Source organism: Perna viridis, chromosome 6 (genome assembly GCF_037379345.1).
Source record: "Perna viridis isolate PV_CMFRI_1.1 ecotype Kerala chromosome 6, ASM3737934v1, whole genome shotgun sequence".
Classification (NCBI taxonomy): domain Eukaryota; kingdom Metazoa; phylum Mollusca; class Bivalvia; order Mytilida; family Mytilidae; genus Perna; species Perna viridis.
The window spans coordinates 2,069,384-2,090,350 of NC_142450.1; the positions used below are offsets into that span (position 1 = coordinate 2,069,384).

At 33.3% G+C, this 20,967-nt stretch overlaps 1 protein-coding gene across 9 annotated transcripts in view; it reads left to right on the forward strand.

Moving 5' to 3' along the window:
• LOC148613191 (uncharacterized) overlaps nt 1–20,967 on the forward strand; it is a 164,652-nt gene that overhangs the window by 79,290 nt on the left and 64,395 nt on the right. For all 9 annotated transcript variants that reach the window (XM_088586413.1, XM_088586414.1, XM_088586420.1 and 6 more), the window contains 3 exons: nt 1,714–1,801; nt 9,495–9,562; nt 19,366–19,476. In XM_088586413.1, coding sequence (XP_088442539.1) covers nt 1,714–1,801; nt 9,495–9,562; nt 19,366–19,476 — 267 coding nt within the window. The remainder of the gene's footprint in view (nt 1–1,713; nt 1,802–9,494; nt 9,563–19,365; nt 19,477–20,967) is intronic.

Genomic DNA, 20,967 nt, shown 5'->3' on the forward strand with positions numbered 1-20,967 from the left:
AATGTCCAAATTTTCTCTGTCAGATGAACATTTAGGGTTGAATGGGAGAGAAACTTGAAGATATGTTACATATTTGTAACCATTAAAGCTTGACTGAGATGAATTTGCTCATAAATCTATTTAGGTAGTCATGTTTTTGCTTTTTTTTTTGTTTTTGTTTTTGTTTTTGTTTTTTTGGGGGGAGGACCTAGAAAAAATTAATTGAGTTAAGTTTGTTGCATGGATACAGCCTTCTGTTTTAGTCCTATTACCTTTAATCTTGGAAGACTAGTCAAGGGAACCACAATTATAGCGGTAATCAAATGAATGTAATCCAGGGACAAAGACCTGACATGGAAAACACTCAACAGACATACACAACAAAGAACATAAAGTAACTGAAATCATACATACAAAGTAACAAGAGCAAATGAGCAAATCAGACTCCAATAAAAACTGGGAGCATGGACCAGGTGCACCAGTATAGTAAGCGTCCTCTGCTTTTCTAGAAACACCCGCTGGGTTGTTCATAAAAAGTCATATCGAGGGGGTAGACAAAAGAGGAAAGGAAAATATGACATGTTGAATAAATCGGTTTTCATGGCACAGATGGATATACCGTAATGATCCAAGAGTTTGTGATGAAGGAAGTGGAGGAAGTGTTAGTAACCAATACAAATGTTTTACTATAGAATCTCTTTTGTGGGTGATCTTCTTTTTAGACCTTATGTCTAATATGAGTATGTGAGCATGCTCACTGAGATTCTGTCTTTATACCCTCCTCCTCTACATACAAATGAAGTTTTGGGGAGTGATATAGGATTTGTTTGAATTTGTAAACAATACCCCTCCTAAACCAGCTGTAACATAAATGATGAATGCAGAGAATGATACAGGATCCATCTATGCCACAGACTTTCAGAATGATACAGGATCCATCTATACCACAGACTTTCAGAATGATACAGGATCCATCTACACCACAGACATTTAGAATGATATGATATAATATTTAGCACAAGATATTGTTCTGAAATGGAAGTAATTGAAACATTGAAAGTCTTGTAGTATATTTTAAAAATTCTTTATGCTTTGAAAAAGTCTTTATAATAAGTTTAAATGTTAATTTGATATTTTCAACCTAATGGTTTTGCCTTTAGAGTTTAGTATGCATGCTATGTTAAGGATAAAGATACTTTAATACTTTTGAAAATAAATAATTTTCTTTTAAATTGTAACTGAAATCAATATATTTTTAGTAATCCAATGGAAAAGAAAGTTATTTATTGTTATGAAACAAAATATATGCTTTTTAATCTGTTTAGACTAATATTGTGCAGCAACTGGAACACAATTTTATATCTTCAATATTCTCTCTGTTCAAAGAAAGAAAATAATAAAATTCAAATTTGCAATTTAAAATCATATACCTGAAAACAATTTCAAGCCCCTGTAGCAAAAAGTGAAAATCAAATTATATGTCAGTCTTAGAAGCTCAAAGCAATAGTGGTTAGAAAATAAATGTAATTTATTCAATAGGCTTAGGTTATTCACTTGTCAAACTGTTTTGGGAGGTGGTGAATCAGCCAAGAAATTGGCCCTTGTTGCATGTATACACATTGATGTTGATTTACCAGTTTACTTTGATCTACGATTTGAGATGTTAAATGTGTTTGGTATGACTTTGTTTACAAAGTGGTAACTGTTTATTTTGATTGGTGATTTTTATTGTAGCAGAGAGATTATTGTGATAGAGCTGTCATTGAGAAGGAGTTATTAGAGGCTGGGACGACCTCTTCAGAGAGGTATCATTCACAAGAAGGTAAGAAATTTGTAGTAAATAGTTTTGATATTTAAGTTACTGAGATAACCTTAACACTAGGAATACCTCATCAGAGAGGTATAATCCACAAGATGATTTGTTAATAGTATTTATATTTGATTGCTAAGATAAGCTGATCACTAGGAAAACCTCATCAGAGAGGTATCATCTGAGTTTGAGATTACCATAGATTGCTGAGGTTACCTAATCACCTATAGAGGTATCACTGTCACTCAGAAGGTATTTGAGACTTAGACAACCTTTTCAGAGCGGTGTTCACTTCAAGAAGTAAAGCGAAAAGTAGAAATATTGAAACTAAAGTGTCAAATGAAAAGGCATCCATGACAAAACCAAAGACTTCCCTAATTTGTTGAGGCAAGCAAAAAAGATCTTAGATGGAGATTTAATACTTGCCTAATTTGATGAGGCAAGAAAAATAGATTTTAAATGGAGATTTAATACTTGCCTAACTTGATGAGGTAGCCCAAACTATAAGATTTTAGATAGAAATTTCTGTTATGAGGTATTAGAATAGTTGTCCAATTATACTCGGCGTCACATAAATAAGATACTGTTAAAATTTGAATAAAAATATTTTATACGACTTTATTGACACCTACCGTCATTTAAATTGTCTTAAATGACTTGCTCATTCGTTTAGCCAAACGACTTCTCCCTAAACATTGAATCCTTAAATTCTGGTGAGATTTAATTCTCGGTCCCAATATTTACATAATCAAAAGACGGCCATGTTTACAGTGATCGGGTTGCTAAGAGATGTTGTTTACGTTTAATTGGTTTGTCCAAAAACCGAAGAACCCAGAATGCATTTCAGCGATAATTCGGATATCTCGGATTTATTCTATGCGAACATCGCACAACACCAAGAGGTTGATCAAGCAGACGATTGTCACTGGAGTTCGACGGGAACTTGCGAACTTCGTTTGTAAACAAATCGTCTCGTAGAAACCAATATTGCGGATAATAGTATAGGATTTTCCCGTAAGGATTTGTTACGCACGATTTCAGCCAATAAACGATTCGTTGGAACTATCACATCATGCATATATGTGAACTATCTTCAGATTAAATAAAAGAGGGACAACTCTAGCGGTAAATCCCGACAGTTTAAAAAATAGAGCTTCAAATCGAAAATGTGCTGTATGTGACGTGGAGTATAGACAAAATTGATGTAGTTGTCATTAAAAAGAAGCTTATACAGTCTGATTATGGGGTGTTCAATGTAGATTATACCAAAGCTGTCACTAACAAGAGTATATTACAGTCTGATTAGTGGGGATGAGTAATCAATGTAGCTTAGATTATACCAAAGCTGTCACTACAAAGAGGATATTACAGTTAAATTAGAGTGGAAGGGGTAATGAATGTAGATAATATCAAATCTGTCACTAAAAAGAGGATATTACAGCCTGATTAATGGGGGATGGGGTAAGTAATTTAGATTATAACAAATCTGTCACTAAAAAGGATATTACAGTCTGATTAGTTGGGGATGGGGTAAGTAATGTAGATTATACCAAATCTGTCACTAAAAAGAGGATATTACAGTCTGATTAGATGGGGATGGGGTAAGTAATGTAGATTATACCAAATCTGTCACTAAAAAGAGGATATTACAGTCTGATTAGATGGGGATGGGGTAAGTAATGTAGATTATACCAAATCTGTCACTAAAAAGAGGATATTACAGTCTGATTAGATGGGGATGGGGTAAGTAATGTAGATTATAACAACAGTAGCTTGTTGTATAGGGTTTGTATCATCTGCTGGTGAATAGTAAAATAAAATTGGATGTCATATTAAGTAAATTAATATTATTTCCTTTAGATTTTTAAACTATTATGTAAATTCAAATATTGTTATGAAGTTTGAATGTACTTAATGCAGCAGGATTTGTATCCTGAATTCAAGTTAGTGAATATGAACTTTACTTGAATTTTGCCTACAATCTAAGAATTGGAAGTGGCATTATGCTTGGAACTTTTTCAAAAGTTATCACAGAAATTATTGAACTTACAGTGTCATGACACTTAATCAGTGTCTGGTAAATACAGGATTATCTAAGAATCAGGCAATAAGTGACAGATTCATATTTTTACACCCAGCACTTCAAAAGCTGGAGGTATATAGTAATCATGGTGTCTGGACTTCGTTCTTCCCCTATTCTAATCCACAACTCTGAAACCACCGAGTGGAATTTAATGAAACTTTAACAGAAACTTTATTACGTGAAGCTATTGTGAACCTTCTATTTTGTTTTTTCATCTAAATGACTTTTGGGATTTCCTTATGCAAATATGAATTATGTCATTATAGGGGGGGACCCTCTTATATTCTGAAACTCCTCTGAAACCACTGAAGGGAAGTGGGGGTAATCAAGTGAACCAAGATTCCAGCAGAAATCAAAAGAATGTAATTCAGGGATTAAGACCAGACATGGAAAACACATGCATATATCAAAGAATATAAAATAACCAAAATAATACCTACAAAACAACTTAAGTAAATAAACTCCTCTAGATAATGGGAGCATGGACCAGGTGCACCAGTAGTGTAAGCGTCCTCTGCTTTTCTGGAAACTCGCTGGTTGAAAAGTCAAGTCTGGGGTAAATGAAAGGAAAAAGAAAACTATGACACGTTGAATAAATAAGTTTTCATGGTGCAGATGGATATACTATAACGATCCACAAGTTCATGATGACGACCATAAAACTTTTGTAGTGATGACTTCCATCTTGTAGCAACATAATTATGTTCCAGTAGCCTAATTTTTAGAAGTCTAGCGTGAAACAAAAAGTCTATGTAGGTATTGCAAACTCTGGCATAACTAGATGATCTTTATTTTATATATCTGTGTAATTAACCTCTATGATAATGCCACTTCTAATTTCTGTAAAATAGATTTGCTATCAAAGATACATGCAATCAATAATATTCTTTAATATTAAGAGAGGGACTTGTAGCAAGTCTGTGGCATAACATATTTGTTGTAATATGAAAACTGCATACACAGGTGCTGAAGAGATGTTGCCTGATATGGAAGGAAAGTTGACAGTGTGGAATGAAAAGTCATTGCATTTGTCATATAGTTTTGTTAACTCAACAAATCCTTTCAGAAATTAAAGTTTTGTATTTGCCAAAGATAAAATAAAACTTAATACATGTAAACAATTTTCCCATAACAAAATTGCTGTTGCTTAGGATGAATGGAAAAGAGAATCCTATTAGGCTCAAGAAAAGTACTATACATTCTTGAATTTCATGGTTCTTTTGTATACATGTACTTAAAGTCAACAATAACATGTTGTACTATACACAGTAGTAGAAGCAGGTTTTTGTTCGCCCACTAGAAAACTTCAATTTAATGCAAATTAGTTCTTCAAGACTAAGCATTATTTCATACATGTATGTAATTTTAAAGCTTAACTTGTTCTAATGAATAGTGAGATAATTTGTAGAAAAGTACTTTTCACTGCTCTGGATGTCTTGTGAATGCAGCTAAACATATATGCCTTTATGTGACCTCACAAGGGAGATCAAAATCATTGCCACCTGTGGTCTTTGTACTCAGATTAAATGCACAGCATAGAAGTCAGGTTTGACTGTGTAACAAAAATTGTGTAGTCCTGAAATAAAAGCAATGTTAGGTACAAGCAAGTCTGATTTTATGGTAACTATGAGAATATCCACTGTTATCTACATTAGCCAGAAGTACTGTTTGTGTATATATAATTAGGAAGGTATGTTTTCTCTTATCTAATCTGCAAAGAATTGATATGATACTAGTCTAAACAAAGATTGTTGTTTGAGCCAATATGCAATTAGAGCTTACCTCACTATACTTTGCATGCTTAGTGGTTTGAATGCATTTAAATTTTGGTGTGTTTGGTTAGGAAATTTAAAATTTATTGAAGAGGGTTTGGTAAAATATGATTGTTTACAGCCCACTTATCAAGGTCACTGGCTTATTGTTTTGTCTCCTTAAGTGCACTATGCATAGGTAATGAAATAACTAAGGGGGCACTTTCTCAAAATTTAAGTTTTATACAAAGTGGTGAGGTATTATGTAATACTTTCCAAAATGTTGCATGTCTGCAAGGGTAAAAATTGGAAAGTACAAGATGGTAGCCCAGACCATGTTTTTGTTTAATAGTTTCTATATGTTCAACTAAATTTCACTCAAAGTTTGGTAGCCCAACTCAATATATAGTAGCCGTTGGCTGATAGGCGGTTGTTAATTTTTATCCCTGGTCCGTTCCCAATAGTTACCAGATAATAACTTGAGAAAGGATCAGTGAAACATTATTGAAACTTTGCACACTTTTTATGTAGAGCTTTTTTCAGAGTGAGTTTTTTTTTCTCCTTTTTGTTCATGTTTAGTTATATTATTGTATAGAAGGAACTTTTCCCATTTATTTCGAGTATTAATTGTTATTCCAGTTCTGTTGAATCCTAGAATACACCTCTTTAAAATTATATTTACCAGTATTCAATAAAAATTTGCATTTTCTAATTGAGTGTCGACTTTGACCTGAAAGTCTTAACAATAAGTTTTTCCTTCCCCCTTCTAAAAAAATAAACAAAAACAACTTTACCTAATGCAGATAACACAAAATTCTGATTGCCATTTGATTGTTTTTTGCCTTTACTTACAAGTTATAATTGAATTATAAATTGCCCTTTGGTTGTACAAGTCCTTTAGATTAGTAAACTTTCACTGACCTTGAAAAAGGACAAATCTTTCTTAAGGGAAGCTGAAATTAGTTATTTGGTGAAAGATTAAATGCAAAGTTAGGCAACTTGAAGTGTGGTTTTTTTTTATTTTTTTTTTATCTGATTTTCCACCCAACGTTTTGTGATGGGTGTGGCTCCATATCCCAGTATCATCATCTTTTCTATATGAACAGAAATGGACTCTTCATAACTTATACCTTTTATTAATGAACCCCTCTTATTTTTTATTACTGCCACTCAACGACTGGGAGATATATTGGAGTCACCTTGTCCATTTGTAGTTTATCGCAATTATCTTGGCTCCCAATGGATGGATTGATTTCAAATTTGATGTGGCTTTGTATAGATGGGGCATACATTGTAAGTAATTTTGCCTGCTGTACAACATCAACTTCCTGTTTCATGGGACTTTGCCATTTTTCATTATTTTTCAATATTTATATTAATAGAAAAAAATTTCATCACTAAAATGTCGGCTCCCAATCGATGGAGTGGTTTCAAATTTTGTTGCTTTATTTTGATTGGGCATATGTTGTAAGTGATTTGGGTGCATTCTGATATCAACTTTCTACATAGGCAACACATGCAACTTCATGTTCCATTTAAAATAAAATGCTTAGATTACCAAATCTTGTCTGGGACTTGACTTAACTTATTTTTCTGTAAAAAAAAAAGAAATGGAAAAATTTCCTCCCTTCCATCCTTTCTAAGCTTTGAGTAAGTCAATGAGAAGTAATTAACTTGAAGTGATCTTTAATGATGTTGTTGATTTATATGTTAAATGCCTCTTTCATTTGTCTATTGACCTTGCATGTCCATAACTAGTTCATTCCAGGTATATTTTCTTTATGGAAGAAATCACATTGGCATCAAGCTTCTATTTATTATCTTCAATAACATAGAATACTCCAACTAAACGAATCGATGGTATATTGGAATCACCTTGTCCATCTGTCTTTCTGTCAAAATTTTGTTGCAGTTGAGTTTCTTGACTCCCTATGAATGGATTGATTTCTATTTAGTATGTGACTCTATATAGGAAAATATTTTTAGAGATTGAGAATACTTTGCAAGCAATTTTTGTTGCCTTTCAATATCATCTTCCAGTTTCATACAACTTTCCCATTGTTGGCTATATGAAATGATGGAGAAACTTTTGTATCAAAAATTCCGCTTGACAGATTGATTTTTAGGTCATGTAGCCAAAAGGCCAAGTGAGCTTATGCCATCACTTGGTATCTGTCATCGTGGTGGTCAAATTTTTGAAAATCTTCTCTGAAACTTCTAGAAGGACAGAATAATATTGGCTTGATTGTTTTTTTTAGAGTATTGTGCACAAAATGACTGTTGGGATTTATGATCCTTGAAAAAACATACCCATCGTTACTTAAAATAGAGCATAGGGGTTTGAAGGTAGTTTTTTTTGCAAATAACTCAAAAGTTGTTGTCTTTAGCAAATTCTGGCTTGGTTATATTGTTTAGCATCTTGTGGCAAGTCTATCATGAGACGGTCCTATGCTGATATTTTCAAAATAATTCATCATTTAATGTAGGAGTTATGGCCCCTGAAACAGTTTTTTGGCAATTTTTTGCATTTTCAACTTTGAAACTCTTCTTCTTAAACACCATTTTACAGAATTAAATGAAATTTGGTTGTTTGTACCTTAGGGTCTCCTGCACAAATTGACTGTTGGGATTTTTGATCTGTGAAAAACATGGCCGCCATTCATAGGGGTTAGAAGGCAGTTTTTTGCAAATAAAAAAAACCATTGCCTTAAGCAAAATTCTCGCTGCGGGTTATATTATTCAGCATCATGAGATGGACCTATGCCTAAATCCAAACGATTCCCCGACTGATATAACAGTTTTACTGTATTTTGATTGATACCTTTTACTTGACTTGACTTAATTATGCCCCACACTACAAAGTTGCGAAGGGTATAATGTTTTTGACCAGTCCATCATCAGTTTTCCAGAATTTTTTTTTTAACAATCCCAGATATTGACATGATTTTTGGTATATAAGTTCACCATGATATGTTACAGGTCAAGTGTACGTTTCGTTTTGCTCTGATGATTTTTATCGAAATTCTGGGCCTTGAACTTAGCAAAATTCACAGAAAAAAGTTTTCCAGACTTTTTTTCTAAACGCTTACAGATATTGACATGATTTTTTGGTATATAAATTCACCATGACAAGTTACAGGTCAAGTGTACATTTTGTTCTGCACTGATGATTTTTACCGACATTACGGGCCTTGAACTTAGCAAAATTCACAGAAATTACAGTTTTCCAGCTTTTTTTCTAAACGCTTGCTGATGTTGACATGATTTTTGGTATATAAATTCACCATGATAAATTACAGGTCAAGTTTACGTTTTGTTCTGCTCTGATTATTTTTATCAACATTACGGGCCTTGAACTTAGCAAAGTTCACAGAATTTTTCCAGACTTTTTCTAAACGTTTGCAGATATTGACATGATTTTTGATAAGTTACAGGACAAGTTTGTAGTTGGTTCCACTTGGATGATATTTACCAAAATCACGGGCCTTGAACTTGCTAACTTAACAGAAATAAGCGTTTTTTCAGACTTTTTTTTTCAAAACGCTTGCAGATTATGACATGATTTTTGGTATTTAAGTTCACCATGATAAGTTACAGGTCAAGTGTACATTTCATTCCACTACCATGATATTTACTTTGGATTAACTAAAACTCAAAGAAATCAGTCTGGAGTTTGAAATTACCATTCTGAGTAACAGAATTTAGTTAGAAGATAAAGGTCTAAAGCCTAAAAAATAAAATACTCTTATTCTTTTTTATCAGTATCCTTCTACATGTATTTCTCTTACAAATTTACTTCAGTATCCAACATGGAGACGCATGGGGTATGTGAGCACGCTCACTAAGGTTCTTTAATTATTTTGTATTTTAGGTTCCTTAAGTAGTGAAGCAAGTACTATGTCTGTAACCTCAGCTCTGGCTCATGATTTAGAGAAACTGGTATGTATTCTTTAGTCTATGTGAACATACATTCTACAGTAAAGAATGCAGTCAGGTTTAAGTTACACATGGAACAGGTTTTCTAGTTAGCATTTTTATATATTCCAAGACTATATACCTCACTTTATTTCTAACATTCATGTAGGTTTATGAAGGATTTTTTTTCTTTTTAGCCAAGCTATGCGACATAACCAACTTTGTCGTCCTGAAGTTGGTTATGCATTAATATTTTGATCAACATTTTACCTTCAAAAATTGAAAACTGAAAGTGAATTTAATTAGGTCTTGTGCTTTGTACTAAATGAAGAAACCAAGTGCTACTAAACTGAGGATGTTACTTAGCTAAAAACTAGTTTTGACATCATTTTAAACCTCAACCCAGTTGTTCTATAGGCCTTTTGCCTATTATTAGTCTCAAACTGCAAGTATTGCTAGTTTTAAGTTGTGGTTTAAACTTTATATTACTTAAGTATAATTTCTATGTTGTATTTTGGGGTATTACCCACATTTTATGAAACACCCATTATGTTTAATTTTGTAATTATAAGATTGGTAACAAATATTGTTCGATCCTCAACTATTATGGCAGTTTTCTTCATTTAAAAAGCCCCATGTTCTTACTACTGCTTCCTATTATTTTCTCGTTAATTCTCTGACATAGCTTTTCATGTGATAAGGAACTACCAGATACCTGCGAAAACATCCACTTCTGTACATACTATAGAATGAACAGGTTTTCCACATGTCTTTAGATGTTTACATTTTGTTCACTTAATTTGTATTAGTCAAGGTTAATTAGGTTTTTTGCCAAACAAAAAAGATTTTCAGGCTATACTTCTTGTTTTTATGTGGGGGAAAAATCTATCATGTTTCTTTGTCTGTGCACTTTTAGTCCCTTTTTCTTTTTTATGGAGACTTTTCATTGCTTTATCTTCTTGTACATTTTTCTCCTCTGTTTAATCATTATTTTGTAGCACGTTTTAATAAAATCTGATTAAATAAAGTTTAAGTAAACAGATAGTTAACTGAAAAATTTCTTATATGTAAGACATAAGTATATATGATATTTTGAAATATATTTTAATGAATATAAAAATAAGATATGTGGTATAATTGATAATGAGAGAAAGTCATCAAAAATTAAGCAATGAACAATTTGACTTCTACAGATTACCACACAGTCTTGGATAATAGGCAAAACCCATATTAGCAGTAAAAGTCATCAAATTAATTAAGTGAAGCTATTAATGAAAGACAAAAATCAACCTTTATTCCTTAGAAAATTTAACAAATAACAATAAACTTAAATAACAAAGACAACCACTGGACAACAGCTTCCTGGCTTGAAACTGGCACATAGTATGTAGCAGGACTAAACATGTTTGTTAGCACTCAATTCTGCCACTAACCTTGGACAGTGGTGAGAAAATGCAATAATTAACAAACTGACAAATACAGTATAATAATAATATAAATTCAACACATATTTCTATGTTGACACAATCTAATGGGTACCTTGCAAAAAAGAAATGAGTTATCTCCCTTTCCATTGGCCTTTATGTTCTATCAGCAAAAATCTGGTTACGAATATTGTTATTTTGCAAAGTAACAATTTTACTTTACATGAAAATTTCATCAAACCTTTATTACATATTCCTATTGTGCGCCTTCTATTTAAGATTTGATTTGATTCAAATTGGGGTTTCACATAGCAAAACATGGACTTTGTCATTTGTTAATATGGGGACAAGGTACACCAGGACAGGTCAAACTGAAAATAGACTTTTTCTACTTTCACTTTTATTTTGAGTTCATAAAAAAGACCCCTTTTCTGAAGCATTATTTTTCATGAAAATACTGTTTTTCCTCAAAAACAAGTTTTTTGTGTCATAGCTTGATATTTACCTTGTACTTTTGATGAAAAATGATAGTCATTTTCCAAGAAACAAAAGCAGGAAAAGGCAAAAAGAAAGTACACTATATTTTTTAGCCTCCATGTTTTGACGTACACCCGCTCAGGAATATGTAATACAACGAAAATGTACAAGACTGATACCTCTTATCCATTACTCCACCTATGGTATACCTATGAATGGAATAGAAAAAAAATCACAGAATCTTTCTTACGTGCTCCCATTGTGCACTTCCTATTTTAGATTTTGATCAGATTAATTTGGGAGCTTCACATATCAAAAAAAAAAAACACACATGGACTTTGTAATTGGTAACTATTGGCAAATGGTGGGAGGTATGTCTTATCTGTAATTCCTCCTTTACCACTGAATGATTGAATGAAACTCACAAAATCTTTACAACATGCTCTCATTGCGCACCTCCTATTTTAGTTTAGTTTTTTTTTTTTTTATCTGAATAAAATTCGTGATTTCACATAGCAACACATGGACTTTTGTGAATATGGGGACCTGGGGGGGGGGGGGGTCATTTCTTATCTGTTACTCCTCCTATACCACTGAATGGAATTGAATGAAACTCACAGGGTCTTTATAACATGCTCTAATTGTGCACCTCTTATTTTAGATTTTTATCAAATCAATAAAAGGTGCATGTTATCAAATGTGCGAGTGGGGGGAGGGGTATCACATTAGTGTGCATTGCTCACAGTTTTTTCTAGTTTTGATTTATAACTTGTTGAAACATGCTTCGACTTGCTACAAGTTTCTCTGTAATCTAGATATTTTCTTTAAAAATTAGTATCATTACTATCAAATATTCACTCACTATCCATCTGATACACAGGAGATGAATAGTGAATAATTAATAGAATACATAGAGACCTCAACAAGTGGTTGGTATATGGGAATCACCTTACATCTCTGTCATTCTGTCCTTTCCTCTGTACAAAATTTTTTGTTATTATCTCCTCCACTTATGAAAATTTCATCGCAAGAATTTGGGCTCCCATTGGATGAATTTAATTCAAATTTGTGTGTATCTTCATATAGATGGGACATCATACCTTGTAAGCCATTTTAGGTGCTGTTGGATATAAACATCCTGTACATGTGGGGGTGTGCATAGTCTGCAATATCATGTTAATAAAAGTTGAAACAAAATTTTGCCTTCCCCCATGAAAGCATTTGTTCAAAGTTTTTGCTGTAGTCAACATCCTCGGTAGGTAGGTTTATACAAGTCAGAGGTCAGTACTTGGTGCTACCCTGTGCTTCACGTGGAAACAACCTTTGTTTTGGTGCTACTCTGTGCTTCACGTGGAAACAACCTTTGTTTTGTGGTGGTGTAAAAATTTTAATTGACCATGGATTACCCTTTATAATATTTGTTTGTGGTCTGTACTATCTTTTGATAGATGTAAGAGATCTACTATCAATGATTTCTGGGATGACCTTTACTTTAAAGGTTGACAAGTTTGTGCATTACTATACACCTTTAGATCTATGTCAGAAAAAATGTCTACTTTTTCTTGTGAGATAAATAGTAAATCAAACTTATAATGTTTATCTACTACATGGTTTTATACGTCTCTTTTCTGCAAGGATCAGTCTTAACCATCTGCCACTAGCTTGTAGCCTGTGACAAGTTGAACTGCTCAGCTCAATCTTAACTATCTGCTGCTATACCCTGTGACAAGTTGAATTGCATAAATCAATCTTAACCATCTGCCACCAGCTTTTTGCTGTGACAAGTGAAACTGCAAGACGCAGTCTAAACCATCTGCCGCTAGCTTGTAGCTTGTGAAAGGTGAAGTCTTAATCATTTTGCACTAGATTTTAGCTGGTGACAAGTGAAACTTCAAAGCTCATTTGTCACCATCTGCCACTAACTTTTATCTGTTACAAGTGAAACTGCAAACCTCAGTTGTCACCATCAGCCACTAGTTTTATTTGTGACAAGTGAAACTGCAAAGCTCAATCATCACCATCAACCACTAGCTTTTATCTGTGACAAGTGAAACTGCAAAGCTCAATCATAACCGACTGCCACTAGCTTTTAGCATGTGTAAAGTGAAACTGCGAGGCTCAGTCCTAACCATCTGCCACTAGTATGTAGCTTGTGATTAGTGACACTTGCACTGGGTAGACTTGGCACGGAAGATTTTTTATCTGTCTTCTCATGGATTGGTATATTTCTTACTTTTTCCATATGTTCAACAAGAAGTAGAAATTTCCTCCGGCAGAAGGAAATCTTTTCTTTTATTTCCTTCAATCAGACATATTTCACTTCGACTGAAGTCTTGGCTGCTTGTATCCAGCAATAACAATAGATAGTTTATTGGCCTAGTAAAATCTAAATAGTATTAGGTAGTAAATGTTGTGTTTTATAATTCCAGCTAGTCTGGGGAGGCATTCATTTATAGTATGATTCCAGCTAGGCTGAGGAGACATTTATTTGTAGTTATTCAGTTTTTAGTGTTAGGTTTTTACTGAAAAAAGAAAATTAACTCTTGGAGAAAAGACAGAGTTCCTACACTCACCTAATCTATTCTATGTACTCTGATTTTTCCCATACATTTGATGTCCACATATTTGCACTTTAAGTTTAGATCTGCATGACAATCAATAGTTCACTTTAATCTTTGATAACCCTGACATGTGTAAGAGTCCTTGATTTATTTTCATGTTAAAGAGACACAGAAATTTTACTGATTTAAACCTTTAAAGCCACTTTAAGTTCTATAATACCATTTGTTATAATGGGTTATTTAAAGGTTTGTCTTTTTGTGGTTTTATGGGGGTGTTTGTGCAACTCTTACACATGTATATCCTGGCATATATGTGTTGTTTCCTATCCTTTCAGGAATACAAACATCTTTGTATAGGGTAGGCATTTCTCTTACTTTTTTTAAGGATAATTTTTCGGCCTTATCTTAAATGTCACAATATCCCTTTAGTACAGCTAGCTTATTTTGGATTGGCTGTAAAATTTCTAAGAATTTTAGTACACTTTTGCTTTTTGAAAAATTATTTAAATATAGTCTTTAATTAAATTGTAGAAATCATTGATTTTCCCCATATTTTAGATTTGGCAAAAGCATGCAATGTGAAGTATTTATCAGATATAGGTGGTAAGTTTCATTAGTGAATTTGATGTATCTTTCATTATGATATTCATTATTAAACCTTCTTTTCTAAGGCTTAATACAAAATTCTGTGTTTCCAGGAACAGGTTCAAAATTAGGGTCAGTAGTTTTTGAAAAAAATTATAGATTTGCAAGACATCAAAACCTACCAGTTTTGCTGCCTCCATGATAACACTGAATACTGAACTTGTTGTAGCCACAGCCATGTTGTTTCATTTTTTTTATTATGAATTGTGAACCTCCACATTGGTGAGCATGGCAACAATAAAATTTAGGTCGGCTGGAAAAAAATGGGTTGGTCAGGTTGCTGGAAACAGACCTAAGAAAGCCATTGTAGAATTGGTTGTACATTGAAGGTCATGATACTTATACAAACAAACAAGTATAATTGGGGTCACCTTTTTTTTCACCAAAAAATTGCAATTGTCTCAGGTCCCAATGGATGGATTGATTTTAAATTTGATGTGTTGCTTCATTTAATTGAATAGGACATATGTTATAAGTTCAAGTGATTTTTGGTTACTGTCCTATATCAACTTCCTGTTATATGGAGGTACACCAAGCACAACAACATGTGCAACTTCATGTTTTTTCTAGACTCTCCTGAATCTCCTGGGTGTGTCATATTCAATAGATACACAGGTTTTAGCTTTTCATTCTGCCGTATCTGATCTATTTCATGCCAACAGGTGCGTAAGCTCTTAAAGAATGTTGAAACAATATTCTTCTATTTTCACGTTCTCTTGAAGTTATTTAAATATGCAGATTCTCAAAATGCTGGAATTACAAATATCTATGTAGAGGGATTCATTTTTAAAAAAAATGATAAAAACACAACCATATCCTAATGTTTTGACTGATGTTTTCTGTCTGTGTATGCTTACTTTACATAATAACTCAAAAAAAAACTTCAATGGATTTCTCTTTCATTGGAAATTGTCCTTTTTCATCATAGGACCATGTGAGTTATTGCCATCATTTGGGGTCTTTCGTCTGTAAACACTGTCTTGAACATCTTCTCTGAAAATACTTGACAGATTTGAATGAAAGTTTCTAAGGGTATCATATTCAAAATTTGTGTTTGAATTTTCAATTTGTTGGGAAGAAAAAAACAGTGCCATTCCCATTTATAGGGCATAGTGGTAAAGCCACTTATACCAATGTAAATCTCAAAAACTATGAGAGATAGGAGAAATATGAAGTAGACTGTCCTTCACCTTAAAGAGCCATGTAAAGAAATATCAAAAGGTCAAAACTGTAGGACTAGTCTTTATTAAAAAAAGACTTTCTTATCTTTAAAAGTAAAAAAATAATGTGTTTGTGTGTTGTTTTGTTTTGTTTTGTGCTTTTTTTGTTGTTGTAGTTTTTACTTTTTTTGTCCATTATCTTGAAAAGGCAGATCTATAATGGATGAAATGATGTTTACAATAAGGCCTACCAAAGTCTCCATTGAGTCCAAGTTATAGGATGACTTTTTGTTAGATTTGTTGCCATTGAAAGGTAAAAAATGACCCAGGTGAGAAATTCAGGCACCTGGGAGCCTCTTGTTTGATTTTTTTTTTTTTAATCTTAAGTAGACCTGATTGTATTCTTCTTTAAAACCATAAGCTCTGTTTTTCAAAGCAAGTATTTTACTACGTGTATTTTCTTCAGATTTTGCCAATATCTACTTTCTTTGTTGACCTTGTCTGCTGGATTATGGGATTTTGAACACGAAAAAAAAATAGTAGTTTGTTTTAGCACAGCTCTTTATTAGAAATGGGATTGGTTGTTTTATAAAAATGCTGGTCCAGTCATTGTTATGGAATTTCATGCGATGAAAATGTTATGGTCCATTAAGGTTTAATAAAGCAATGCATGTCAATATGGGTACTTGCATGAAATCCATCAAAATTTTTGGCATGAGAAAATTGTTTTTGAAATTTTTTTGTATTTTACTTAATTCTGCATTATGCAGATTTTGACATAATTATAGACTATCTTTTTTTTTATAACTGGAGAGGTCTCTTGTTTCATGACACAGACTAGGAAAGTGTGTAGTGAATCCTAACAGCTGATGTTATATTACTTAATCATATGGTTTTGAGCTTCTTAAGTTAAATTAAAGGGAGCCAAGTTCTAGTAGTCCATATTCAGCTTTTGTTTTTCTCTCTCATAATGTTGCCTGCTTCAAAATCTAATATTATCAACAGGCTTTGGGGTAGAGCCTTGATGTATAATGCCTGATACAAGTACTGATGTTATCAACAGGCTTTGGGTAGAGCCTTACTTGTATAATGCCTGATACAAGTACTGGTGTTATCAACAGGCTTTGGGTAGAGCCTTACTTGTATAATGCCTGATACAAGTACTGGTGTGTACAATGAACTTGAGGTAGAGCCCTAATGTATGTTGCCTTTTGCAAGAAAAGGTTTTGGATAGAGCCTTGTTGCCTGGCCTTAGGTGGAACTTGATGTATGTTGCCTGGTGCAAATAGTACAGTGAGCTTAAGTAGAACTTGATGTATGTTGCCTGGTGCAAGTTGTACAATTGGCTTTAGGTAGAACTTGATGTATGTTGCCTGGTGCAAGTTGTACAATTGGCTTTAGGTAGAACTTGATGTGTGCTGCCTGGTGCAAGTCGTACAATTTGCTTTAGGTAGAACTTGATGTATGTAGCCTGTTGCATCATACAATGAATGTATGTATGTATGTTGCCTGGTGCAAATCATACAATGGTCTTTCGATATGAATAGATGTATGTAGCCTGGTGCAGTGCTGATGTGTTCAATGAGTTTTAGATAGACCTTGATGTATGTTGATTGTGTATGTACCAAAATGTTCAATGGGCTTTCGATAGATATATTTTGCCTGGTGCAAGTACTGATGTATTCAATGGGCTTTCGATAGATATATTTTGCCTGGTGCAAGTACTGATGTATTCAATAGGCTTTCGATAGATATATTTTGCCTGGTGCAAGTACTGATGTATTCAATGGGCTTTCGATAGATACATTTTGCCTGGTGCAAGTACTGATGTATTCGATGGGCTTAACAGGGATTAAGATTAATGGTCACCCAGTCGCCAATGCCACCAAAATTTCTCTTGTCCCTGTCACCCAGGTGGCGACTAAATGAAAATAAAAAAGTTTGTATATAGATTGCAGTGGATTTTCCCCTATGTGATATAAAAATACCTTTCTCGTTTGATATTAGTGCTTTTGACTCACAAAAGATGAAATCTGATAACATTGGAATGTTTTGAACGGCTCTTCTATTTATTGTGCGTGTAGTAAGAAAAGTCAGTAGAACAGCCATTGGGATCATTTAAGTGACTTCCGTTTCATGTTGTATGCTTTGTTTTCAGTTGGGCACCTAAATTTTCTGTTGGGCTCCTGTTTTTTTCTTTTCTACTCTTAGTAGCCTAGTTGGCCCCTAGCAAAAAAAGTAAAGCATATTCCCTGCTTTAGATAGAGTTTCCATTAAAACCCTTTGTGGAAATACATTTTAGCATCTTTGCTTAAACTGAGACAATCATGATTAAAATTGGCAGAAATAATAATAGGGATAACTTTTACATCTGATAAAATTCTGGTTTCCCTTGATTAAACAAGATGGCCACCAGAGACTTGATAAAAAATTTGACCACATGATTTCAAGTTCTTCAGGTGAGCAATGCAGGCTCTCAAGAGCATCTAGTTTTAATTTGCTTGTGATTATATACATATTGAAGACACTAACAAATATGATGGTGAATTTTTCAGGTCCAGACATGTATTGGTCTTTGGTTTTTTTTTATGCCCCCGCAACAATCTTTCGGGAGACATATTAATTTACCCCTGTCTGTCCAGATTACACATGATCATAGCTTGTCTGTCTCCTCATACAGTTTATGAACTACATTTAAAATATATTATAGGATATTTCTACACATCATGAAGGTGTGCAGGGCCAAAGGATTTTAATTTTTGTGAAATATTACGAAAATTGGTGATAGTTACACTAAGTCATTTTACTCAGAAATATATGGATCATGGCTTGTCTGGCTATCTCCTCATACAGTTTTTGAACTACATCTAAAATATTTTACATGATATTTCTACACATGATGAAGTTGTGCAGGGTCAAAGGATCTTGATTTTCATGAAATATTACGGAACTGGGTGATAGTTAGACTCTGTTATTTTTGTCAGAAATATATCCCAAGCAACTAAGTTAGGGATTTGTTATGGGGGGTATTAACATTTTTTATGTATCTATTAATACGTCCATTGATCCCCTTTTTCTCATCGCAGTTAGTCTGACACTACCAAACAGAATTTCATGACACTATGTGGCCAGGATACAATATGTAGGTATGCATATATTTAGGAATTTCCCCAGACAATGAGTAACACAAGCCTTGGGAGGATTTCTGAATCTGCAAACCATGTCTTCATACAAAAATAAACATGTTCCTAATTTGGCAAACCTAGCAAGAGGGGGCATTATTTGTGTCTTACAGACACATTTGATTTCTTAATAAAATAAAAAATCACTAGTAACAAATGAGGTGGGGGCTCCTATGATAAACAGGTCTTCTAGTTGTTTTTTTTAATTTTTTTTTTTTTTATTTATTTTAGAGAATATGAACTCTCTCCATTTTGCAATAACAAAAGGAAAAAATATGTTGTTTATCATCAATAGCCAATTGAATGATCAATGATTCTAAAGAGTGGTGAAGTTTACTTGCCAAGTATCTGTAATGTTCCTTCCCAATGTTATTGTAGTGCATAACAGATTCAGAGGAGAAGAGATTCTGTTCTGATGGACTGCCTGTAAAGACTGTAAAGAAAATGGAACCGTCCGATATGAAATTAACAAGCTCACAAATCAGACAGGTAGGTTACCTCCCTTTGATCTTGCATTGTCAGAGGCAAAGGCAACATCAAGTATAAGAGTATTTTAGGTCTGTCTGTCTGTTATAGTAAGTTGTTTGTGTAATCCTTGAACTTTGACACCTTTCACTGTTAATCTCTGCAGGAGTCAAGGTTATTTTGTGCTGATCACCAATGCACTATATAAACATTGATTACTGTGAAATTACTTTTATTCGTTGGTACCAATTTTCGTGGATAAGGGAAGAAACATAAATTTGTGGTTTTTGAGGTTTTCAGTAAACACATCAATGGAAATCTTCTTTATGTTAGTAACCAAATTTCATAGTTGGGCCTACCCAAGAAAACCACAAAAATTAGTACCCCACGAATAATAGTACTTTTACAGTATTGCTATTTTGTCTTTTATATCGAAATGAGCAGTTTTGAGAAAAATTTCATGTTAGTTGTGTTAAAAAATTCCAATAATTTAAATTTTTAGTGAGTTACATTTTGTTTGCAATATGAAAAAAAAAAAAAGCAAAAAAAGTTATGATACTCAGGTAGGGCAGAGATAGATTTATGTAATTTTTTTATGCAATTATATTGTCCATATTGGGGGTATGGGTGTTCATTCTTTTGGAGAAAGTCATATCTGTCAAGGAAGACCTTGATAATGATGGTGTGTATACATATTTTGTATCTGAAGTGTCATCAGAGAATTAGGACATCATCATCATCATGGTTACAGAAAAGAATTTGTTTGATTAGATTATTCGTCCTATAAAAAATGATATTTATTTATTCCAACGTTGATTACATAATTTCACTGGCTTTGATTCATGTTGGAATGTAGGTACCATGATAATGGTATACATGTGTTATCTTTTATCACAAATGAGTGCAAATTGATAAAGGATCATTTAGTTACAGAAAAATATCATGCTGTTGATTTTTATACCGTGCTTTACACAGATGAGAGATGTCTGCATCCAGCTTGTCTGTCACACCTGCTATTATGTGGTTTCCTTCATTTACTTACAGAAGATTATGAAAATTTGTACATGTATGACATGGTATGGGCCTTTGAATTATGTGCTGTTTTATTTTTCTGCTTTAAAAGGAGCAGGTTGGGCATCAGTGTCCTCTCAGCACCAAGTTTCTGATAAAAAAAAGTACCAAATGGGTCATGAGTGTCCCATTCAATGCCAAATTTCAGTTTAAAGATGCTTCCAATTTTTAGGGATATAGTAAATTGTAACAAAAAAATTGGAACCATATACATTACATCACATCAATTTCACTTGAACTAAAATAGAACTCATTAAATTACAAAACCTAGAAAGAGTAACTATTCATTGAAATATACCCCCCTTTTCCCCATTACTCCTCAAATCACTCATTACTTCTTGCCTTGTAAACATGTGTTCATCATGTATCTTCTTTTATAATAAATTGTGTGGGTGGTTGGCTAACTGAAAATAAATTTTAAATGCCTCTGTAATATACTACATT